Raw genomic sequence first — 26668 nt, 5'->3', positions numbered from 1 at the left:
CCAACATGTGCAATACATGTACAATGAGAACATCAGACCTTACTCTATGATCAGACCATGTGCAATGTTTTTACACACAGAATACCATCATTTGAGAGAATTTTGCTGAGAGTTTCGATACAGAAGTCATCTATAGTTCAGTGTTTATTTCCAAAGTTACATTGTGTTGTGTTTTTTAAATGCTTTGTTTAAAACATTGTTTGTTGGAGACGTCAGAAGTTGAGCAGACTTCTGTGCACGACTTTCCATGTATAACATGTTCACTTCATTCAAAAATATTGGTTTCTAGATTTAGTGGCTCTATCTTATCTTTCCATTGCAACCTCAAAGCTTTAATTTGGTATCAAAAGTGAAGAAAAGCACTGCTCAAATCATTTGGAAGGTAATTTTATCCTCTACAAGATAAACTAAAATTCTTATACAAGAAAATAATCACCTTGAAAGTTATCTAAAGATTTCAGGTGTAGTACATAGGGTGTGACTTTCTGTGCAGAGTTCAAGTGTTAAAGAGTTTTAAAAGGAAACAAGTGCCAAACCCATACTCTGACAACACCAGAACTAGAGCAAGGTGCATAAGACTTCATGTATGCCCAGTTGTAATAAATGTGCATGAAAATTAAGAAAATTTTGAGGAAAATTTGATTTTCACAGAAATGAATGTTTTTTTTTTTTACTGAAATGCCACCGAAAATTACTATTATTTATTTTTTTCTTCTTCAAAATTTCATAAACATGGACATATGGGGAAAAACCTAAAGCATTAGTGTACTAATATGTTTAAATTTTGATCGTTAAGGCTCCATTTTAAGAGAATGGCCGACCCCATACACATGCCGATCGGATACATACAATGGTTTCATAAATAAAAGTCTTCAAAAACCAGTCTTAAAAAGTAATAACAAGCACTATGAGATGCCTGTAAAGCACTATTTTAATTTAAACACTTGTTCTTAATATTTTATTTACAGACAGCTGTTAGCTTTAATACTGAAATGAATATTCTTTTTGGGTTAGGGTATGATAACGCTTTAAGATCCATTACCAGGTCAACAGCTGTAAATTATTAAAATTTATTTTAACTATTTGGGAAGTTAACTCTTGATATACTGATATACCGGTCCATAAAGCTTGAATGTTTGCAATGTGCAATGCTGTTTGGAGGAGAAATCACAAGTTTCTTCATCTTAACTAGACTACTCTATGTACACAGATACTTTCATGAAAGTTGAAGAGATTTATTAAATGGCACCAGCTGACATGTACAAGGCATTTTATCAAGAGCCTAATTATCTTAAAATACACAAGTTAGAGAGCATTAAATCAGGTAACTTTCCAGAGGCTCTTTCTTGTTGCACTGGTCTATCCTCAATGAACATGTCAAACGCAAACTCTCTACAGTGGTAAAACAACATCCAGGGTTGCAGGGGACAACCTTGAAAAGGCATTACACGACACAAGGGACTGGCAAACTTAGTTAAGCTTTTTTGCCAAAGGGCTCAAGCATGTTTCACGCTGAAACTCTTGCCATCAACTTGAGATTGTGTTTAGCCTGTAAGAGGTGTGTGATTTGTAAGTTATTGTCCAGATGTTGTTGCTCGTACCACAAAGTGACCTTAGCAAAAAAACATAACAAATTCTTAATAGAAAATCGCGATTGAAGTTGCAGTATTTTTCAAATTTTAGTTTATTTAAAACAAATAATAATGCTGTTGAACTTATTTACAAAACATTCAAGATATTTTTTATTCCTGCAACTATTTTAATGAGTAACTAGACATTGAGAGTTTGTGAACAAACTCTAGGTGTTCGGTTTCCGGGAGTAAAAGCCTGGTGTAAAAAACAAATGTTGCAACTTGCTTCATCTCAAGATATGTAACAAATGATCAAAACTGCAAAAATTGTGGAAACAACACGATGACGTCATCATGACGTCATTCCGAGTTCAAGAAGTTAAATTGTCCTTGACTAACAATACACCAAGTTTCACCTCAGTCGAACTTTTGGTTTGGCATACACACAGCTTTGAAAAGTGCACCTTTAAAGCAATACCACGTGACACATGATGACGTCATCAAGCTAAGACTCCACATATAAGTTGCTATTATGAGGGAGATTATGTATATCAATTTTGAAACAATTATCATAAACTATGCCACAGACATCTATATGTAGTACAAGTGTATTTTGAGATGTTTTTAATCTGCCGCTAGAGGCCGCTTTTACATTTGGTGACATCGGTATTATTTTTTTAAACCAGACCTTTGCCAAAGTTGTATTCTGTAAAGGTAAAGCATCAAAAGGTGTATGTATCAACCCAAAAGCCATTACATGACGCCTTTTCAAAGCATATTATACAGGTACTACCAGTAGACAGGTCAAAAGGTCACGAGAAGGTCACCAACATATCCGTTTTTGTAAAGTACGTAAAGCCCTTCAATATGATGTATAGATTGTCAAAATAGCTTGTTTGGTTGAGAAAATATGAACTTACGAAATATTGACGACTGTATGTACAGAACAGACTAACTAATTGTAAGGGAACTGTATGTTGAAAACGCCTTGAATGAAGACTATTATACGCAAAGCATTGCACTCTATGGATGAGCACTGAAGCGTGACGCTACACGTGTTTTATGTGTAAAATCTTTACGCACGACCAATGGTGGAATTTTTGAAGCTCAATTTAGATCAAAAGTTATGATTTTTTGAAATAATAAACTTTGAACTTTCATAACTCAAGAATAGATTACGTCATCATGACGTAACTACACATTTTTCCTCTCCTAGTGAATATCTAACTGTGTGCGAAGTTTCAAGTTCATACGAGTTTGGGAAAGATGTTTTTGTTGGGGGACAAGGGGCGTAGAGAAGAAGAAGAAGAAGAAGTATCAATAAAAATTAAAAAACGAACAAAAATAAGAGGTGTTCCGGGCTGTTGGCCCGAACACCTAATTATTCCTGAACACATTGAACGTCACTTCGTAAAAATTGTATTGTGATTTTTACTCCGGGGAATGGCAAATCTAGTATATTGTCTTCTATACTGATTAGTGTATTCTAAAACTAAAGACAGCAAAACAAGTAACTGAGCTGTTGTAAAAGCACCTATAATTTTAAAAATGTTACTCATATTCTACAAAAGAAAATACTAGGAGACAGAGAATTTATGTACGGTGACTTTGACACCTTGTTTGTTACATCAGTCGAGTATTGTTGTCGCGGTTTCTGGGCACTCAGGGGGTTTGATCTGTAGGCAAAGAGGACAACTCTGCCCATTTTCCAGTAGTTGTACTTTTTGCATGTAAACATGTAATTTACAAGTGATTATCAAAAAGAAAAGGTGTTGTCTCAATGACGTTTATTGTGACCGATGTGTGAGCTGAGAAGAGGGCCCACGGCAATATTTAAATTACAATTTATGTAAAACACATCGTTAGTCAGTGCTTGCTGCTTAAAAGGATGTCGGTTTCTAATACACAATTAGTTATGAACATGATAATTAACTTCACGTGCTTTTTGTAAACAAGTCCATTTTGGATGAAGTCTTCATATTGCTCCTTAAGGTTCCCACATGAATTGCTGATAGTTGGTGAATGACCTACATTCTATTGACACTAGAAATTTATGTCAGTTGTCATAGCCCTTCATGTGTATACGTCAATGCTACGTAGGCTGTTGGTTATAATCATGCCGTACATGTAAACAGGGAAATTGAAATATTTTATTATAATAACCATTATAGATTTCGTGTAGGGGAATAAACAAACTGATATTTCAAAATGTATTAAGTGACAGGTTGTCTGAAGTGTTTTCACCTGAGGCCCACGTACACTTTTTTCTATTTAAATTAAACATGATTGTAAGACAAAAAAGGAAGTTTATAACGAGATGAAGGTTTGGTGGTATTATGGTCAACGCAAATAATTTTTTTACAAAATGTGTAGTGCAAGTATATTGCACTGTTTTCGTGAACGTAAAATACGGCATTGAACATTTTTAGATATTATGTTGCATTAGAACTACTTCGGGTCAGTATTCAAACAAATTTTGCCTCTGCACAATATTATTTTTTTGAACTTTCTGACTGAAAATACTGCTGTCACAACAATGAAAACCTGATTGGACAAAGGTACAAAGAAAATGTAGGTTCTCATAATAAGTACCCAAATCTATTGTTTACTGGTGAAAAAATATGAGTATAGATGCGTTTTAATGGTAAATCGTAAAACATTTCGGCCGTAAGCCACAACAGGTAATCTGCTACATATGGTATGCTTGAATAAGGGAACACTCAGACTAACCTAGCATTGAGCCGAATACAATGACAAACAATGGCAGAATTCTGTCCTTTCTTGAATGCTACACGTAGATTTGTGTATCTAGCAAAAACAAAAAGAGGTCTGGTATATGATTTTTGAGAAAACTGTAAGTTCTTAAAGTTATTTTTTTTTCCTTCAAAGTATAGTCCTCAACAAATTTGATTGTTTTGAACATTTAAAAATATCAAACCCTGTCTTCATGTCTAGACATTTATCAAATCAACCCAATATCAAGAGGAGTACTTATTACAATGGGAGAATCTTGAAGAATTCATTTAAATCTGCACAGAATGTATATTTTATATTAATCTTTCTGCTATGTAGCACTCTTGTGTCTCACATACGTGTACAAGTCTGGGATGCACAAGTTTCGTTGTTAATTTGTATATACAAACCAATCATTCTGAACATTGCTCTCCCAACAGCGTTCCACAGGCACAATGCCAGTTAAAACACATAAAAGACAATGGATGTTCTGCACAGATCATTCATATGGCTTCTAACTCAAGTCCCATACAATAACATTAAAATATCAAATGAGCCGAGAACAAGGCTGTGGACTTGTCTAATCGCATAACTAGTCTCATTGGGTAGTCATTTGATAAAGGTGAATGAAATAAAGTCTTGAATATTTCCATTTTTAGGTTATTGTGTTTATTGATTAATTTTTGTATTTTTCTTTTTTTCTTCGGACAATGCAATTAAACAAGTAAAGGCTGTCCAGGAAAGGGCAAAAGTATAACAAAAACTGGTAACAAATTTATCATCTAGTGTGCAACTTGCCCAATGCCCTGTGTCGATTAGTTGTTAGCAGAACAAAATTATTACTTGTTCAGTTGACTTCTTCAAAAATCGACTGAATAGCTTACAACAGGTACGTATGGGTATAGACTTCCAAAAAATTCCAGTCAAAATTTTAATTTGTCTTATCGATGTGTCCTTTTAGGCCTTGCCCTCACTGCTGGCAAGATACAAGAATGAATTCTGTTCCTTCTCAAGCCCCTTTCACACTAGACAAATTTCCCAGGAAATTCCTAAGAACATTTCGCAGACCTTTTCACACTTGAATCACTTACCTAGGCAAACTCCCTGAAAATAGGTACCTCTGCTTGGTAGTGAGGTTAATGCCAGATTACCCTGGACTTAGCATGGGGAGTGTGCATTCTAGTCAGGAAAATTACATTGAGTGATAAATAATTAACATGGGGTGGTGGTGGGGTTAAGACTCAAAAGGAATTTCTTGGGGTTTTATTTTCTTTTAAATGTCTCTGTAATGTTAGAAGGGCTTTGCTGCAGCTGACTATTACAGTTGGGTCTTTCATAAGTTGAGGAATGAAGAGTAATGACAGATTAACGTAGAACTCCTACATATTTTGCTCATGAAGGGAATTAAACCTCAGTGCTTCAAAGAATTATGCAGTCATAATTTTCTACAAAACCTAAGTCTTGTCATTTTGTAATACTAATTATAGTCATTTCAGGGCTATCTAATTGTACATGTACAGTGTACATGTATACATTCACAGCCGTACCGTTGGCTAGTTAATCTGCATTGAGGATCTCGCGTTTGGGTTTAATCATGCACTGACCTGTTGAAAGGTATTCCGGTATGCTTTATAAATTTGTGTAATGGAGCTTCATGAGGGAAGAATAAAAAAATAAACCATGAATTCAAATCAAACTATTACATCTATCATCACCGATTTCACAAAGAGCCACTTAACTAAAAATTACAAATTTGATTAATACATGATTGGGCCTATATGTAACTCATTGCATTTTGCATTTTCAGTTGGGCATACATGGTTAAGTGGGACATTTTACTCTTTAGGTTTCCTGAAGAGACACATAAAATTGACAAATTAGTATGGTATTTAGCCAAGCAGACATGTTGCGGGCTTGTTCGCATTCTCAACATTATAATAAGACAGTGAAATCATGAACTATGGGGAACAAGCTTGCCATGTCTTGCATGGGCATATTCACGAGTGAGACAATGACATCACAATAATGGTTGAGCTTAACAACAATGGATGAGACAGAGCTACCCGCATGGTTTATAAGAAATTTACATTTGGCCATAAGTCAGGGTTTTGTTCAAATGATTTTTAATAATTAATATCAAAAAATTAAAGTATTTGAAGACTTCCTGCTGGTGCCTTTTCGAGTTCAAAAGATACTATAGAGTATTGTGACTACAAAGTTAACAATAATGTGTTTTTTTTTTCATTTCATACTGCGCTTCTGTGTTTATTTTTAAGAAGTCTTAATGTTCCTGGGGGGAAAGAAAACGTTTTAACAGGGAGGTTGGAACAGGATCAAGACTGCAAGTTGTTGATTTTGATTTTGCAATATTGGTTGAACATTCTGCTGTTCATCAACTGGTGAAAAAACATCAAAGGTTTTCTCTGATATTCGAAATGCTGTTCCCAAGATGTCAAAGTTGGAGGTTTGTATGGAATGCTTCAATTTTCTTATCACAGAACTTTGCGGAGTTGAATCTCCATTTTGGTGTGCCAATAACAAGCAGACGCGTCAATGCTGCATGGTCTGATGATAAGTAGAGCGTGGAAGAAACATTAGAGACAAATTAGGGAATGATCAAACACTTTCAATCTCTGGCTGTGCTCCAAGGTCATAATGGGTTGATATGGCTGGCTGCCAAAGGAGCCCTTGCATGCCTGCTTCTCGAACGCGTTTTAGCTGTGTCCTTCGCAATTCAGGTCTTAGCTGCCAGTATAGGATGATAAGACTCTCAAATAAAAAATAAAAATTGTTACTGAAATTCAAGCATGTCGCCATGTTGGTGAGTGGCAACATTGAGAAGCTGTTCCAGGTTAAAAGAGTTGACAAATTCTGAGAAAGCCAATGTTTCCAGAACTGTATCATGGTTGGCTTGTTGGCTTATTTTTCACTTGTGTATTAATAGATTGCATAATATAGCAACAGTTTGGTAGATAATAGTAAATGATGAGAGGAGCCATCCAGAAACCCACAGCTCTTGTATAATCCTAATCCTTAGCACACCATGTAATGGCTTACACAGTGCTTACACAGTGCTACGGCGCATACAGCAGCCACAGCCAGGAACACCGGGTGAACCCCTTTTCTTGTCGATAAGTGCATGCACTGAGTTCTTTTACATGCGTTACACAACACATGGGACCAACGGCTTTACGTCCCATCCGAAGGACAAATCAATGTTAAGTGTCTTGCTTAAGGACACAAGTGTCACGGCTGGGGATTCAAACCCACACTCTGCTGATCACTCTGCTGATCTGCTGACTCCCCACTCCGCCATCGGCAAGTCGATAATGTTAGAAGCTAATTTTGAATACGCACTAAAAACACAGAACCTACAAAAGGGGAAATGGGCAATTCGAGCATTACGGACATAACATTTCAGACAGTTTTAAGAAGTTAGAGTGCTCAGCAAACACATTTGCCAAATGTTTATCTAAAATCTTTCAAAACCACAACATAGTAGTCTGTATAGAGAGCATACACTGTGAATTTCAGTCTGTATCTCTCATTCATTTATTAAATATAAACATTTGTTGACACACCATCTATTTGTACAAAAGTCTGTGAGTTTTGGATTCCCATCATCAAGTATTTTTGGTACCAAATAGTTAATTAGATATTGTGTAAAAGATGTTGAGGTACATTTGACAGAATTTGTCGCATGTTTGGTCTCTAGAGCACAAAACATGACATTACGGACATTACATTTGGAGCATTTTGGACAATTATGCAATTTATTCTTTATTAACTTAATCATCAAATAAAGGCTGTCTTCATTGAGTTTCCGCTGAAAACTAAGCTTTTAATACAAAAAGTTCATTTTTCACCTTGATGTATCATTTCTGTGGAATTGCCCAAATGCAGCTTTGTTGAGGCTTGCACGGGGAAAGAGTTAATCAGCGTTCTTAGTTACATATTTGGATCGAGGGTGCCTGGGGACATACTTTTAAATGAAAGTTCATTAAAACAAAACTGGTGAGATTGAAAACCTACATGCCAAGGAGGAAATTGTTGACAGGGTGCTTAAAGATAGTCTTTTTTCGTGCGTTACATTTTTGGGGTTGTGCGTGCTATCCGGTGTGCCGCGTGCGCCTTGACTAAAGGCTATAGTCCACATGAATCATTTCATGTCACATACAATACATCATACAAGAATGGTTGCTTTGATGATATTAGGGCATGGAGTCTTGCACCCTTGCAAGGTGGGAAAAAATGTATTTTGTAATCTTGAAGTTTCCCTTGCAAGGTTTACTAAAAAAAAAATTGTTGTAATCTTGAAGTTTCAAAATGTGAAGTCAAAAGTTTTTTCTTGATAAAAATTCACATAATTATACCTAAAGATTTTGTTACTATTAGTCTATTATCTTAAAAAATTTGTTTCCCAAGCTACTTACTTGTGAGTTGAACTTGCATTAATTCAAGCCAGACAGGGATTGGCTCTTTGTTTAAATGCAGCTGTGAGAGGGGATGAACTTTTCGTATGTGTATCTATAGTAGCGAGCAGGTAAACTTTGACTGATATTTTCCCCACTGGTTCGTTGGTGTTCTTACTGGCATTTGACCGGCAGAATATTTACCCCAACGACCCCCTCCCCTTAAAGGAACACGTTGCCTTGGATCTGACAAGTTGGTCTATAAAAAGGTCTTGTAACCGTTTGATATAAAATGTATAAATGATTAGAAAGATGTTGTAAAAGTAGAATACAATGGTCTACACAAATATGCCTCGAAATTGCGTGGTTTTCCTTTTACCTCGTCGACTAACGCGGTCAGCCATTATGGGAGTCAAATTAATGGCCGACCGTGTTAGTTGCAGAGTAAAAGGAAAACCATGCAATTTCGGGGCAAATTTGTGTGGATCATTATTCCTACTCTAAACAGCCCTGCAGCCGATTTCACAAAATCTTCCTGACATGGCGCAAGTTGAGCACTTCTTTCGTGAAATTGGCTGCTGGAAAATTTCACCCACTTAACTGGCTTGTTTAACCGGCCACCTTCTGCCCAGGCAAACTACCTGATCTATAACCCAGCCAAAAAGTCCAGTGCAGGCACATCATTGTCCCCTGTACTTGCTTTGTTTTTCTAAATTTTATTTGCTGTGCTTCTTTTCAACAATTGTTCACAGCCTTGGTTCACGAAATTTGTAAAAATCTGGGTAAAAGTCACTGGCGTTGCGCCCTCATGGGTTCATATTTTGTCAGTCGGTTTGTTTCATCATTGTCTTGGTTAATCCTAGCCTGAATATCTGATGTCACACTTCGAGGCTCGTGAATAATGCCAGAGACCGGCATCCAAAGCCGGCGTGTAGTTTAACCTTTGACCTCAGTCATTTCACATAGAGTAAATTTTATTGCGAAAGTGACAGCAGTGACTGTTTGGGCATCTATGTCACTGCACTTAGTATCTAATGGAATCACTGGATCTAACGGATCCTTGCGGATAAAGACAGGAGCCCAGTCTCGTTGATCCAAGTCAAGGCACCTGTGATAATAATTGAATATTAATCCAATGTGAACAAACTTAAGTCACTAGCCACATCACTGTGAAGAGTGCTTTTGGGCTGTCAAACTTTTTAGATTAAATCTCATCATTTCAATGTCGGGAATTTGAAATTCGAAATTCACGTAGATTCAATTTACAATGTTTGTAGTTTTATTACACAATATGTTGTTTAAATCAAGGGGACCTGTTGTGCAGCTGACTTTTTTGTTATCATTGTGCAATTTGAGGAACACAATGGATATAATGAGTATGACAATAATCGAACTGTGCATTTACCAATATGATTTTAATATTGCTTAACTTTGTTTTGCCTGTTTGTTTGTTTGTCTTGCAGTAAACTTGAAATGTACGATGAATCCAGTGAAGGTGACAAGCAAGGGTGTAAAAGGTAAGCCTGTGAAGTTCTGGTAATTTCATGAAGAATCATAAACCACTGACCGATTGTAACATGTATGTCTATTCTTCCTCTTCTATTAATTATGTTTGAGATCTTTTTTTGCCCCTTGAAAATCAGGAAGAGAGTTAATTTTTTTTAGTTTGTTCGTATTCACAGCCATTTAATATTGTTGTTGTTATTGACCCTTTCATTACAATACAAATGCAATTGTACGCCAAGTTAAGTTCACACATATTTTTTTAGTGCTGTTAGAAATTAATAAAATCATATCTCCTGACCTACATTTTAGCTATTTTAAAAATCTTTACGTCAAATACTATTATATTATATTGTATAGAAATTGCACTGACATAATTCCAATTTGATCTTGTGTTTTTCAATTTGATCTTGTGTTTTTTATTATTGTGTGTTTTCTTAAGTAGTGGATATGCAGGGTGGATATGTGCGCATTACAAGTCTTATTATTATTATTATTATTATTATTATTATTATTATTATTATTATTATTAAGATGCACACAAAAAATGGGGGAAAAATGTCCATGTTTTTTAATGTGATTTTTAAAATAAATTGAATTCAATTGAAATTGAATTGATCTTGTCTTGCTGTCTGAACCAAAAGTGATTTAAAATAAATAAAACATTTTTCTTGATCTTCCTTCCCCTGATCCATCTGTCTCAATTGCAAAAAGAAAATATGTTATCGTAGCTTTGGTTATACAGACTTGAAACATGGTATGTCAAGTAGTGCATAGATAAAACCGCACTTTTTACTGGATGATAACGTCATCAAAATCACCCTTTCGCAGATGAAATTTCAAGCCTGGAGTAATTTAAAACAACTTTTTTTTACCTCTTACAGAAAGTGTCGCAATGCAAGTGAAAAGAAGCGCCGAGATCAGTTCAACTGTCTTATCCAGGAACTTGGATGCATGGTGTCCTCCAAGAACCGCAAGATGGACAAGTCAGCGGTTCTCCGCTCGACCATCAACTTCCTTAAAGTTCATAATGGTAAGAGGCTAAACCTCTCAAGTAGCTTCTAGAAACTAGGGTGCACTAGACCATGATACAAACTACTTTGTGTTTTTCAGGTTTTTTCCTATTAGGAGGGTTTTCTGGAAATATCCCCTTTCTTTGAAACTTTCTTGAAATATTTGAGGGAGAAAAGTGTACACAGTTACATCATTTTCAAACATCTAATTTGCAATTTGTAGTGATAATGAGAGTCTAAACATCTTACAGGATGTAACGTTCTGTATTCTCAGGGGTTTCAATTCCACACAGTAACCGTTGCGTCGGTTTTTTTCTTCTCAGTTTGTACAGTCACACTCGGGAATAATAGCAAATGATTTTTGTTTCAGAAATATCATGATAAGTAAGCCATCATACATAAGTACATGTAACCCTGGGGTAATAGTGTTCATGAGTTATGAGCATACGGGTACAGTTGAATGCCAATCAATCAAGTAATCAAAACAATTTATATAGCACCACTATCCAGAACAAAAGGTGCCCTACACAGTTTAAATTATTAAATCAAATTTCTAAGAGAAGAGGCTATGCTCAGAATTTCTGGCAATGGCTGCCGAGTGCGCTGTTACATTATTGGCTCTAATAATTCACAAACTTTTTAAACCTGTATGGAAAAAATAATAATAAGTGCTTTGTTATTAGGTAAAGCATATAGATATAAGCTCTAGTTATTTTTATCATTATTAATTCCATTTCTTGATACTGATTCTCACTCATCAGTGTGTGGTCAATATGTTTTGAAAACCACATTTAAGCCCAGTGCAAATGCGAATGCAAAGCGATTGTTGGTGTCGCAGTAATCGCTACGCGCTCCCTTTACAATTGTGACGCAAGGAAATTGGCTTCGCACGAAGCATCAGGAAGTATGAACCAGGCTTTATCATCCTTAAAATTCTAAACTACTAATCAGAATTATTGTTTCTTTTTTCCACCCTTAAATCGACAGACAATGCTCTCAAATCAGAGACTTCAATCAAGGAGAAGTGGAAGCCATCCTTTCTGTCGGACAACGAGTTCAGTCAGCTGATGCTGGAAGCATTGGATGGATTCCTCATTGTCTTCTCACAACAGGGGCACATCTTATACACATCCTGCAGCATTACCTCACTCTTAAGACATTTACCCGTAAGTATCTAAACAATGCAGTGATTTCTTTGTTACAAAAATAAAATGGGTTGCCCTTGTATTGACTCCAAATATAAGTACAATAAGTTCCTGATTCATCAGGCAAAAATAGAAGTCCTGCGTGCCCCTATTTACTCTGTGGTAGTTGATAGAAGGGCAAGTTATTTTAGAACTTAGCAGGGCGAGTCTAATAATATCACAGTTACTGTAAATGCTACTAAAGAAGACGTGGTTGATAATAGATACACCATATTGCAGAATGCATATGGCAACACAAACGACATACATGTATCCTCCTTTAAAGGTTTCGCATTTCTGATGCAAGCTCCAATCGTGTAAGGTCACGTTAGGTGTTTACTTACCCACGTCGAGCAGAAACATTAGTTAACAATCCCCTTTGTCAAGAAGAATAACAATAACCAGTTTTTATATAGCGCTTTTCACACCCGGAGTGCGTCTCAAAGCGCTTCCATCATTATTATCCTTGGTCACTGGGCCTTAATTCATTCCTTAAACCATCTCGTCTCCATGGTGGGGAGTATGCAGCCTGTGCGACATTAATATGGGCTACTCGGTTAAATCAATAACAAGAACTATCTCTGCCCTCACAGGTACCCATTAACCCCTGGGTGTAAAGAAGCAATTTTATTTAAGTGTCTTGCTTAGGGACACAAGTGTCACGACCGGGATTTGAACCCACACTCTGCTGAACAGAAGCACCAGAGCTTGAGTTCGGTGCTCTTATCCTCCGCTCGGCCACGACACCCTACAGAATTAGTTTGACAAACATTTCCTCAGTAAATTTTGTTTTGTTCAATTCCAAATTATTTAAAGTTGACCCAGTCAGCTGGTCAGTTTCACTTAAAGTTATTAACAAGCTCAGAATTTGGCAGAGCTCTGGTATTCATCCCTAAAAAAGACTTCCTTTGGGTACATTGTGCTTTTCTGATGGACAATTGTATTCCTTATTATAGACCAAATCCATACCGGCAAGTGATTCACGCTGCACCGCCATTTCTGATTCCCTGGTAGGGCAAGGATTTGTACCCAAATATTTTACTTTTTATGCGTATTAATTGTCTAACTCAACGATTTCCCTGACAGGACGGCATGACATAATGATGTAGGAAACCCTATGTCATTATCGTAAGGGAAACACACAGCATGCTAATTTGCCAGCAGTTCTTGGTTTAAGCAAATGAGTGACACTATAGTGCAAAACCATTGAGAACTCACACAGGCACTGTCAAATCTTCTTGATCATTAACAAAATACACTCTGGCCCAGATGCAAATTTTCCTGCTGAGTTTAGACAGAAATTTGTGCACCAGGAAAAAGGTTGTTTTACCCTGGCATGATGTTCATCAAAAGTACAACTTTCAGATTTTACACCACTCCTCCCCCCCCCCCTTGATCATTGTGGTCAATAGTCAATAGCTACCTCCATGGTCTGTTTATGTAAAAGGGTCATAAACAATGAAGGGTTGTTTGTATAAGTCTTTTGGGCAAAATCAAATAACTGAAAATCAAATCGATTTTGCAATTAGAATAAGAGAATAAACCCTCAGAAATATTTAAGGGGGAAAATACACAGCAGGCTCTTTCAGATCTTCTGTCATGTCTGTTCTGTTTATTATATATCTGACCTCTGTGCCTGACGCAAGATGGCATTAATTTCCTCAACTGCAAAGATGCATTATGGAAGTGTCGTGGCTGAGCGGTAAAGAGCACTGAATTCAAACTCAGGTGTTTCTGATCAGCAGAGAGCGGGTTTGAATCCCCAGCCATGACACTTGTGTTCTTAAGCAAGACACTTAACCATTGTTTCGTGCCTCGGATGGGACATATAGTCCCATGTGTTGTGTAATGCATGTAAAAGAACCCAGTGCACTTATTGAAAAAAAGAAGGGAGTCGCCCCGGTGTTCCTGGCTGTGGCTGCTGAATGTGCAGTAGCACCTTGTAAACCATTATAAGGTGCTACATAATTTGGGTCTCAGAACTCATCACTGCAACAACCCATCTTTCTGAGAGTTAGTTTATATTTTATATACTCAGCGCCTTGAGTACCTTGTTGGTAGATACGTGTGCTATATAAAACTTAAACGTTGTGTTATACTGGAAGCCAGGAAAAGACGATGAAATATCCTTATTTTGGAGAACATTGTTCAAAATTATTTGCTTCATTTGAGTCTTTACTTTATTAGGGAAGTCTGTAAGTATTTGAAAATCAAATTTAGGGAGGATGGTCAGGTCAAAACAAATTGTAAATAACTAAAAAATTGTTAAACCTTGATTTCTCTGAATGGCTGTTTCCCTCTCATTAACATGTATTGTACCTTTATTCATTGTTTACCCCTTGCTATGTTCCATATGCTTCCTAACTCCATTTATGTATTTTTCCACTTCACTGCTTATTTTACATTTAGTTACCTGTTCATGTTTGTTGTGTTGTCATTTAGCCTTTGAGAAAGACTCTGGTAGGGATGAAACGTCAGGCCATTAGCTATTTTTTTTTTGCATTTATCAGTCCTTATGAGGCTCTTTATATGCAGGAAATATAACGGTTGATTGGAAATGTCAGTGGTTAATCAAAGTCCATCTTAAGACCTTGGGTTGGGAATTCTATGTAAAATCACTGAAAATATTCCAAGATGGACAACATGTTTATGCATTTGTACTCCTATAGTGACGGGGTCGAGTTAGTGCTCTGATACATTTATGTGGGTCTTTTTTTCCATTTTGAAGGCATTATACAGGATTGGTAAAGCTGAAAAAATTTCGCAGGCAGTGCTCATTTTTTGTGTGATCAACAATATGAAAATGAAAGAACAAACCTGTTGTGTGAGTCAGGAGAAAATAGTGACAAGCCATGCACAATCTTCAGCATGTCAACACATTGTCCTTTTAAAATTTTGGTTGTACCAATTGAATTGAGCTGTTGCGTTAAGGTTTTCACAACAGTTTTCTCAAATATGACTTTATTTCAGTAGAAAATATTTCACACAAAAAATGGTTCTAGTATGAATTTTATTATCAAAAATTAAACAATGATTTTTATAATACCAGTATAATACCTTTAATGGCAGTGGACACTATTGGTAATTGTCAAAGACCAGTCATCTCACTTGGTGTATCTCAACATATGCATAAAATAACAAACCTGTGAAAATTTGAGCTCAATTGGTCGTCGAAGCTGCAAGATATTAATGAAATAAAAAACACCCTCGTCACACAAAGTTGTGTGCTTTCAGATACTTGATTTTGAGACCTCAAATTCTAAACCTGAGGTCTCGAAATCAAATTCGTGGAAAATTACTTCTTTCTCGAAAACTACGTTACTTCAGAGGGAGCCGTTTCTCACAATGTTTTATACCATCAACAGCTCCCCATTACTCGTTTTACGGGTTTTATGCGATTAATTATTTTGAGTAGTTACCAATAGTGTCCACTGCCTTTAAACAAGAAATGCATACCTAATATGTTTAGATGTGGTTCTTTTAAGGATGTATGCATCAGGGATGGCGTTGTTGGAAAGGGGGTGAATATTTTATTTAAAGACCTGCTTGGACGAAAATTTCAAGTCGTGAACTTTGCTGAATTCCACTTAAATTTTTTTCGATGAATAAGGAAATCGAGTCATATGATTATAAATAGGTTTCAATTGTGTAAAAAAACAATCATTTTGTATGCCCTTATCCACAGCTTTTCTGCGAGATTTGCGAAAAGCCCTGTTACGTAATCACTCTCAAAACGTCATAAGTAGATAAAGCCGCTTTGTTGCAGCGTGGATGTATAACCAAGCAAACTCCCACAAATGACGTCAGCGGCATTGTCCTTAGACGCCCGCTCTCAACGGCAGAAGTGTTTTTAGTTTTTCAAAAAACCTTTAGGTAGGGGCCTGATTTTTTAATCGATAATTACGAAAAGTTCAGAAGTGTACACATATCAAAATTACATTAAAGTGGTGAACAAGTGCATTATAAACAAGTAAAAATACCATTTCTGTTGAAAACATTCCGCTCAGGTAGCTGTTTAAAAAGTCGGCAGCAGACTGCTTTTCTCAATGCTTAGAAAAATATAAGTACAAGAACCACATTAAATTTTGCTACTTCCAATTGTACAGATGAGAGGGTTTGCCTCTAACTTTTTAGTGACTGGCCAGCAGCACCTGTTGGCCTGTCAATTTATAGTCTGTCTTTTTTTCACGAGTAATAGTTCAAATCAAATAGGGTAGTTTATTAACACTGAACTAGACAGCAGGACCATTCAGAGAGAATTTTAACTGGTCCTCGGGTGTTTTAACTGGCAAGCATCATTTGACAAGCAGACTTCTGTTTAGAAATAAATTGTCTATATGAGGGTGATTTAAATGGACCTATACACATACAATGACATACATGATAACTAGGCTTTATAAATCCTTTTTTGCAGGGGATGCTATTGCTAAGTGTCTTTGATGGATTAATAGTGTCAGAACCAGGTCCCAAAACCAACATAAATAATTCCCACAAAACCAGAATTCTAAAAGTTTTCTTACTTAATAGAGGATGCTTAATCTAGTCTTTAGACCTTTATCACGCTATCACTATCTTGGTCATGTTTCCTATTTCCAATAACGGTAATGAATGCTGACATTCATTGCGCAAATATGGCACCAGACTATTAAGTATTATTTCGTCCAGCCTCAGTTTGGTTACAATGAGTTGGAATGGAGTTAAATCAAGATGGCCACACCGTGATAAAGGTCTATTGTTTCTGCTTTATGGTTTCCACAGGCTTCATGTTAGCTTTTGAGGCATCCTTCATTTTATTACTAGACATTGTTGATAATTAAAAATGATAGTAATAGAACTAACAATCTAAACAAAACTGCCTTGATTTTTGTCTTTTGCAGAAAGACTTAGAAAGTTGTACAATATATGAATTAGTCCACGAAGACGACCGACCCAAGATCTTCAAGATTCTGTCTGAGGTGGAGACGAACCAGGGCAATGAGGAGGATCTTGTCAGCAAACGCTTTACATTCCACTGCCAGATGAGAAGGGGATCGCTGCTCTCCAAAGATCTCGCTGAGTATGAGCTTGTTAAATTCCATGGCAACTTCACCCTTATCAATAATGAGGAAGGTGAGTGAAGATAGCAGGAGATAATGATAATTATATCAGCTATTAATAAATACCTCAAATAGTTTATGCAATCTGATCTGTTTGTGGCTGCCACGCTGTAAATAGGAAGGCTCGGTCTGTTAATAGGGGTCAGCCACCAACCCGGTGATTAAAACGCTGTGAAGATCAGGTTATCACACTGTTATTCCCTAATTGGTCTTTGCCTCAAGATTCAAATGCTGAGCAGGTATAGCATGTGTGGTATGGTTGAATTACAGGACACTCATTATAGTACCTTGGAGGGCTTAGAGGTTGCTGTGTACCAGGAACCCTTGGGCAAAACCCTTCTCTGAGTGATGAGTCCACTAGGTTATTTAATAAATGCTTCATTGTTGGATGGAGTCTTATGTCTGTCAAATTTGTCTAAACTGGTTAAAGGGTCTTGGTACTTTTTGTAGGACACAAAACACAATGTCCACAGATTAACATTATCTCACACAGTTTGAAGATAAGGATGGTAGAAAGCTCCCCTTAAAATGGTACTTGCTGAGGTGCTGTAGTTTTTGAGAAATAAGTAAAACAAGTCACACAAATAATTTTAGCATGTAAAACTTTCTGGCAGTTGGTGCTACCTGTGGATAGGAGGGTTGACCAACCATGGAATCACCCCTCAGCATTTTCTATTTTGTGCAATTTTCTTGCAGGCATTCTACCCCTCGATGTGGGGTTAACGCGCTACTGCTTTGTGGGGACAGTTCGTTTACAGACAACTCAACTCAGTCGTGAGATGGCCACATTCAGTGAGCAACAAAACAAGTTCATGTCAAGACACAGTCTAGATTGGAAGTTTCTTTTTCTGGACCATAGGTAGGCAATCCATATCTATCCTTGTGCCGTTGTTTTTATGTTTGTTTTAGATTATCTTCCCAATAAGGGAATTTGGCAAGCAAAGCTAGTCAATCTTTTGACTCAGATGGTGTTATCCAAATGCCTGTAGGCATTGTGTTTATTGATGTTTAAGGTACACACCACCTTCAGTAGGCTTTGAGTTTGTTCAGACACAGTACTAAAGTCGGTTTAACTCATGGTTCAACCAGATCTAGTTCAACTCTGTGTGTCTGAACGGTTCCAAAGTTAGAATAGGGTTCAGCCCATAAAAGTTAGACTGTCCAGTTTAACTCACAACAGATTACACATTGACCTCCATGAACGCGACAATAAACCGGGTGTAAGAGTAATGGGGGTCGCGCCTGCAATGACCTCTTAAAACTGAAGATAAACCGTATCAGGTTTAACCATGGTTTAACTCCGTGCTGTCTGAACGCAAGGGGAATTTGTTTTTACGACCACCTCAAAAGTTAAACCGGTTCAGGTATAACTTAGTATGCTGTGTTACAGATGGGCTTTCTCTCCCCCTTATCCTGTTCCTTTTGTTATGACATATTTGTTGGTCTTTAAGAACATCTGTGGTATTTGGCAAAACAGGTCAGTCTGTTTCACAATGTGTATTGTTAGATGTTATGCAACGGTCATAATGTAACATTGTGTCCTTAATGTGTTGACACTCCAAACTTATTATTAATGTGCAGTGGACACAATGTTTAGTATAATTGCCCACTGCATTGTGTGATGTTTCTAGCCTATAAAATACTGGGTATGCCTCTTGCTGGGTTACACTCATCACTCCGCCACCACTGAGTCAGCCAGGGGCTCTGCCCAACTCATACATTGATGGGTGTCACCACTTCAACCATCGGCCACACCATTGTCCAGTATTGGTGTTTCAGCCATATTCCAGTTACAGAGACAGTCAGTCACAACTGTGCTCTTTCTCCTTCAAGTTGATGGCTTGAACCAACCGGTTCTTGCACAGAGACAGTCAGCCAAAACTGTGCTCTTTCTCCTTCAAGTTGATGGCTTGAACCACCCGGTTCTTGCGCTCCGATGGCCTAAAACCCACGCCCGGTTTTGAGGCTCTTCCTAGATGGCCTAAAACCCACGCCCGGTTTTGAGGCTCTTCCTAGATGGCCTAAACCCATGCCAGGTTTGAGGCTCTCCCTAGATGTACCAATCTAGTGCCAGACGTCAGTTTAGAAGAGGCACCGTGTAACCAGCACATCGAACCCAGTCATCAAACTTCCGGTAGCTATAATCTTAGGGTCTCTCATTTGAATTGTATTAAATCTGCCATGTGCATTATTAATGGTTCTATTGCTTTAAATATTGTTGTTTGAGTAAAATAAATTATCATCGTGAATATAATCGCTGGTTTAGGTTTCACTCTTCCTTGTCAAATGTCTCTGTCGTGCCTTAGTTCCTTTTTGACATTGTAATGAATTAGGCGCACGTAACAGCTGTCTGAACATACATTATGTTGACTACAAAATAGACCCAAGCATGGCGCTTATGGTCTTCCAGGAGTAGAGTAGAACAATTCCAAAAAGAAACCAAACAATTTTGCCAGTTTAAGCATTTTATGAAACATTAAGGTCCATTATTTATCCAAATTTCTGGGTTTGGAGAAACCACCTGATCTATCAAGTTAAATTTACTTCCAGCTGTATAAAGTTAGTTTCTGCACCCGATTCAACTCTGTTTTTTATGTTATACAATTATTCATGAGTATTTGTAAAAAGAGACTATATTTGAGATTATGAATAAAAGTGAGATACCCTGAGGCAATATCTGAGCACCATTGCTAAAGCTCTTTGCTATGCAATGTGTTGGGAAATTCGGATTGGGATTTCACTTCTAGCGTCACACAAAAAGTGAACTTGTGCACACAACAATGCTAATTAGGCCTGAGCGACTAGTCCCACTAGTGTCGAAAAGTGATGACTAAGCTTGGGCGATATTGCTTTTATTTTAATACTTCTGACATCTAAACAAATCGAGGGTTGGATCTGTGAGGTGTACTGTCTACCCATGGTGTTATAGCTCTATTACACACACATAAAGTATCTTTTAAAGTGTCTACTGCGCATGACTATGCTTACATGTGTGTATATCCTGCCCATTTTATTCTAGCTAACCAATAAGCATCCATAATGCACATGGGGTGACCTCTCATTCATAAAACTGTTGTGAACGGGTGACGTGCTTGGTCCAGTTAGCTACCGTTGGTATATAGTCCAGTTTTGTCGTCATCTGACTGCATGTCTGGCGACAAAATACCACGATTTGCTGCCAAATGTTCAGTTGATTCTTTGTCAGAACTTCCCAAGTCTTTTTATAGAGTCACTATAGGCAAACATATAAGCCCAAACCTCCGTGCAGTGAGCAGACATGATGGTGATTTTTGTCGAAAAAAAACCCGGGAAAGCGTGAAATCTTGAGGTGTACTTTTCTCGGAAAATCATAATGGCGACCCCCTATACAATACATACCATTGCAATGCTTGGTAAACAAGCAACCCGTCTATATAAAACCTAACAACAGAGGGCGCCAAACAAAATAAATACAATCTCTCAAAGGCAAGGCTTTTTTTTTCTGTTGAGTTTTCTCGACATTGGGACGGAGCGACTACACAACGCACGGTCGAGTTTTCTCGACTTTGGTAAGGAAGCGCTTGCACTGCGCGCTCAACAATGGTATTGAAAGGGTTAACAAAAAAATCAAGACGATACTGTAATCGTTTAAGAAATGGTATCGCGATTTTCGATTATATCGAGATATCGCCCAAGCTTAGTCCTGACCATTGATTGCTATGTCGTGTCGCGACTGCCGCTTTTCAACTTGAATGGCTTCTGACTGGCACCCCGAACAAAGATATTAACAAAATATGGAGACCGCCAACATAGGGCTACTACACGGCTGCAGTTGGTTGAGCACCATCACGTTAATCAGGAGGTCGTCGACTCAAGTCCGACTCTAGGAAATTTGTCTTTGTTCAACCCCAAATCATTGAAAAATTGACCCAGTCAATTTCCCTTGTGGTTTACACTATTTGATATCTGAAAGAAAAAGTCGCATCCCCTGAAGGTGATCTTCTGGCTGCCGCTTCCCAGGTTGGATCATAATTTAGGGAGACTGCCAACATAGACCTTGGGCTGCAGGCGGTAGAGCACGTTAATGCGGAGGTTGTAGGTTTGAGTCCCACTCTAGTAATTTTTTTCTATGTTCAACACCAAATCATTTTAAATTAACCAGTAATTTTCCCTTGTGGTGTATAGTATTTGATATTTGTGTATAAATTAACTCTTATTATAAAAAAATTGTGTATTTCTTTGTTTCTTAGCACTTTCGGAAAACTCTAATTTTCTTAAATAAGAAGTAAATAATCAAAATAAATTGATATCACAGATGACAAGACTGTTCCTGCCAAGCTATTTTTGTGATCATAATAAAAGCATAAAACATTCATGATTATGTGTATACCCAGTGCATAGAGGATCGATTGAGAATATTCTTTTTCCCAAATTAATGATTTACTACACCATTAAAGTACATGGAACTCCCTTGTTCTTTTGCAGAGGACCTCCGATAATCGGATACTTGCCATTTGAAGTGCTGGGTACATCTGTGTATGATTACTACCATCAAGATGATCTGGAGAAAGTTGCACACTGCCATGAAGCATGTAAGTCAATGACAAATTCTCTGACATTGTCTGTTTTTAGAACTGCTTTAAATAAGGGAATTATGACTGACACAGTTTTTTGATATGCTCAGTGCATGTAGTAGTCTTGGTGCAAGACGTTTCTCGTTTTCCTTTCACACTCGGCGCGCTCAACTCACCAACAGCGCCCACATCGCCCTTAACGAGAAATGTCTTGCACCAAGACTAGCGCGTAGTATCCAAAAACAACCGGTTATAAACAGCTCCAGCTGGTCATTATCAACTGTTTAAACATCCCCACGTGACGCGCTCTCTACCAATAGGAGAAGCGAAACTGTCTGAGGGACTTATGATTAGTGTCTTAGGGGTTTGGAGGTACAGTTACTGTTCGTATATTATAGAAAGGTAAACGCGTGTTTGATGATTACATGTAAATGAGTAAAACTCAGTACAAAATTGATCTATTATTTAAAAATTATACAACTTCGATCCGTCTGGTGCTGGGCAAAAATGCTAACTTTCTAGAAAAAGCCCCTAAGGGCCCTGGGGTTGTAAACATCACCATGACGTCATACTACGGGCTCCACTCTAACAAGACAATGGAATATGCATACAACTAAGACAAACCACCTTCATCCAGTCCGTAATGTTGGTTTTCGGAGGCACAGACCCAGTGTTTAATATAATATTTCATTTTTATGGGTTTTGCTGGGAACCATGCAGGGCACTGTCAACAGTCATGACTGGGATTCGAACCCACAGCCAAGATGAATTTGGGAATGTTCACACAAGTAGCTAATTTCTTCTTACTTAATATAAGTTATCACACAAGCGCGAGTGGAATACAGAGAAATATAGCGCTTCTGCGTCCCATATCCAACGAGACAGAAGGCCGAGTTGGATATGGGACGAGGACGCGCTATATTTTCTGTATTTCCTCGAGCGCGTGTGTGATAATGCATTTATCCTCAAGCAAACTTGGTGCGTGAAATAGAACACACAAGATGCAGGTAGTGATATTAGCCGTGCAATATAGGTTTTTATCACCACTCCATTCTGCCAATCTGATTGGAGGATTAGCGCAGACTTGAAGATAAACTCTATATTGGGGTTCGCTTGACAAAACGACCTAGCAAAAAAGTACCTTGCGTTTACACCAGGCATGGTCGAAGTTAGCCAGCAGCCCAGCACAGAGTGTTTTGACTTTCAATACATGTAGTTTTCTCTGGGCACAAGAAGTAGCTGATATACATGTAGTGTTCCGTATTTTTGTCAAAGTTGCCTGTGAATGGCTGGTCGTAGGAAAAAGTTTTCAATCAAAAATATCCAAGGAAGTTTCCCACAGTGACTGTCTTTGTACCATGTGTAAATGAAATGTGTAAATGTGTGAACATGTCTTTGTTTAATCTCACCATTGTAATGCACATCTGTTAAACTTTTTTTTTTTGGCTGGTGGCATGGGGTTTTGGTGAGCCCCCATGCTACGCTTTGTTTCACCAATACAAAGACGGACATAAGGTATTACATATCATGCTGTTATGTATTTCTCTTTTTTCAAAGGGGATTAGTGTGTAATCCCAATACTAGCCCTGCCATTTTTGTTTGTAAAAATATGGCATTCAAGAAAGGACAGGCTGCCACCTATGTTTATCATTACAATGTTTCGGTTCAATTGGAGGAAAGTCTAAGCAGTCGGAGATTCCAGCATACCAAGACAGATTATTATAGCCTTTGCTTCGGCCTAGGTTCTTGCTATTCATGGTGGATGCATACACACATTTTCTCACATGTGAACATCAAATCCCGGTGTTTATTATTAAAACCTATATAAAAATTGTGGTTTCATGGTAACAGTGATATTTTAAAAGGTAAATGAGTACTCTGGAAACTCAAAAATGTTTCCAAAAGAAAACAGAGAGGCACAGGCATGTTTTGGAATACCACCACAAAGGATTCGAACTGCCTCTAGCTGCCGGGCAACCTCGGTAGTCTAGTTGGTAAGACACTGCTCTAGAATTGCAAGGGTCGTGGGTTCGAATCCCACCCGAGTAACATGCCTGTGATATTTTGTCACAGGACTCTGGGAAAGTACTGAGTATACAGTGCTAACAGACATCGGTGTATGGGTAAAAACCAAAATTAATATTCTTTATCCCAGATGCAAATTTAACATCTATTACACCACAGAGTGGTTAACCTGACAGTGGTTAACCATGCTTAGTACCTTAGTAGTTACAGCTGTAGCTGAAAGGGTCACCAGCCTGGTGAAGAAAAAAGTGATACAAATATTAGTACCCGTATACAAAAACAAACAAACAAACAAACTAACAAACAAACAAGCTCTCTGAAGGATTAAGTAGAAAATGAAAAAGGAAATGAAATAAGCAATGGTGATTGGTGATGCTGTTCTTGACTTCAACATTGTATTATTGTGACAGTGTTGAACCATTCATATTTATTGTTATCAAATCTTTTCTTTCTCTCTTTGATCAATAGTCATGAATCTCTTGAAAATGAAATTCATAGAAAGTTCAATTGAAAAAGTGACTTTGGTTTCTAAAAGAGTTAAACAAAAAAACAGAATGGAGAAAAGCAATTTAAATGCAGAAGACACATTATGGATTTGACAAAATTCTATTAAAATAGTCTGATTGGTATGCATGACATACTGACCGTACTCTCACCAGTCCGGTCAAGCCTGTGTGCATTTTCCACTCTTGTTTTATAACCTGTAAATAAATCAAATTTATGACAAGGAGACATGTCTGAATGGCTTTTGCTACAGAGATACAGAGAGTGTAGAAACACAGCAAAACATTTTATATAGGGATGAGATGGTTCAGTCTTTTGGCTGAGTTCAGTCTTTTTATGTCAGCCTGGTGAAGAAAATCAGACAATATTTTTTTCCACAAATAAAGAAATCCTGCTCATTGGTCTACTTCTCTAGTGCTTTGGATACTGTTCCCAAAAGCTCCTTGGAATCTATAACCCCAGGCATTACCAAACAGTAGAAATGCCAACATTTCAACATACCTTTGAACTTGTATCCAAGTTTTAGATGTTTTCGTTAGTAATGAATCTCACCCCTGTTTATACGACTGTCGAGTTTTCTGATTTCTATGGATATCTCCTTAACTTCAAGTAAAACATTATCCAGATCTTAGAAAAATACATGATAAATGAAAATAAATTAGGTTTGATGGAAACCTCAATATTCTGGGAGACTAGTCACAAATAAGATTCATCACTTTGAATTAGGGTAGGAAAGATCTCTCCTGGCAAGTTTGTACTCATATTTTCAGCACCTATGATTGGCCTCTGGTAATACTGTTTCCTGTTTGAATGAAAAAAAAATCCTCTTGAAGATTTGTTAATCTGAATTCCAAAGATTTGTTAATCTGAATTCCAAATTGTCTCCAACAGCAAATCTGTTTGTTTCTCCTCTTGAGTACGTCATCCATCAATTCTTAAAAAAAAAAAAAAAAGAGAGAGAGAGAAAATAACACTCTTGAATTAACCGGCCCTTCGTCGCTTATGCTCCAAAATCCACATCTTGAAATTTGAAAAAATCTACATTTCAAATTACATGTCTACCTTAATGCAGTGGCCGAAACAGCAGGGAGCACAGGAATAAGGTAATTCTACTTGTAAAGGGGGAAAAAGAACACGTGATAATGTATTCAGGACGAAGATATATAACTACCCCCATGGGCTTTATCTATCACCCACCAAAATACTTGTTGTTTAAAACACTCCTTCTCATCTCACACCTCGCGTTAACATTTCATTTTCCATGGTGACAGTGATCCAAATCAGCGAGGGGATATCGTGCTACTATCGTTTCTTGACCAAGGGACAGGAGTGGATCTGGCTGCAGACACGTAATTACATCACGTACAACCAATGGAACTGCAAGCCAGAATTCATCGTATGCATGCATCAAGTGGTCAAGTATGTATCAATTTTAGCCATTTTGAGATGTGGTGGATACATTGACAGGGGAAGGGCACTGTTTGGTTTGGTTAAATCTTTTTGCTGGTAAAGCAAATGTTTTAATTCAGCCTCTGGACGCGGAAATATTTTTAATTGTGAATAAACCATTGCAGATAAAAAATAAAAAATAAAAAAACAAGAACTGAACAGTGCAGTACTAAAGTGTCCACCATGTCTCATCCAGGTCAAATTGAATTTATTTATTAGATAGATTGCCTTTTAAAATTGTGTTTACCCCGTCGATGGTGTTAATGAAGGTACATTGACTACTGCCATAACAAAAATACATTTTGTGTTAAGTTTTTTTAAAATTTGATATGTTGAGATTAAGCATTGAGAGACCGATCAAGTTTAAACAAAAGATAGGGATTTGGGTGTTAAATAGCAGATGTTGTTCGGTTTTACTATATAAAATGTCTCATCTTAAAAGCCTTTACATTGTGCTAGGAGTATTTCATGTTACATGAGACCTTTCTGCACATGGGTAGGGCACCCCTCGATTACAGGTCATAAGAAGGCTGCTCAATGGCCATTTGCCAATCATGTGCATTTTCTGCCATTGTTTCATCATTGTTTTTCCTCAAATAGGGCTCAAATTTGGGGGGATTTGTTA

The 26668-nt window shown here is 37.4% G+C and overlaps 1 protein-coding gene across 4 annotated transcripts in view; it reads left to right on the top strand.

The window, feature by feature from the left end:
- Positions 1 to 26668, top strand: part of LOC117293336 (neuronal PAS domain-containing protein 2-like) — a 58248-nt gene that overhangs the window by 20740 nt on the left and 10840 nt on the right. For all 4 annotated transcript variants that reach the window (XM_033775617.1, XM_033775620.1, XM_033775616.1 and 1 more), the window contains exons 4-10: positions 10180 to 10233; positions 11104 to 11252; positions 12220 to 12398; positions 17294 to 17525; positions 18209 to 18371; positions 21977 to 22083; positions 25866 to 26013. In XM_033775617.1, coding sequence (XP_033631508.1) covers positions 10180 to 10233; positions 11104 to 11252; positions 12220 to 12398; positions 17294 to 17525; positions 18209 to 18371; positions 21977 to 22083; positions 25866 to 26013 — 1032 coding nt within the window. The remainder of the gene's footprint in view (positions 1 to 10179; positions 10234 to 11103; positions 11253 to 12219; positions 12399 to 17293; positions 17526 to 18208; positions 18372 to 21976; positions 22084 to 25865; positions 26014 to 26668) is intronic.

This window comes from Asterias rubens, chromosome 8 (assembly GCF_902459465.1).
Source record: "Asterias rubens chromosome 8, eAstRub1.3, whole genome shotgun sequence".
Lineage (NCBI taxonomy): Eukaryota > Metazoa > Echinodermata > Asteroidea > Forcipulatida > Asteriidae > Asterias > Asterias rubens.
This window is presented reverse-complemented; position numbering and strand designations above follow the sequence as displayed.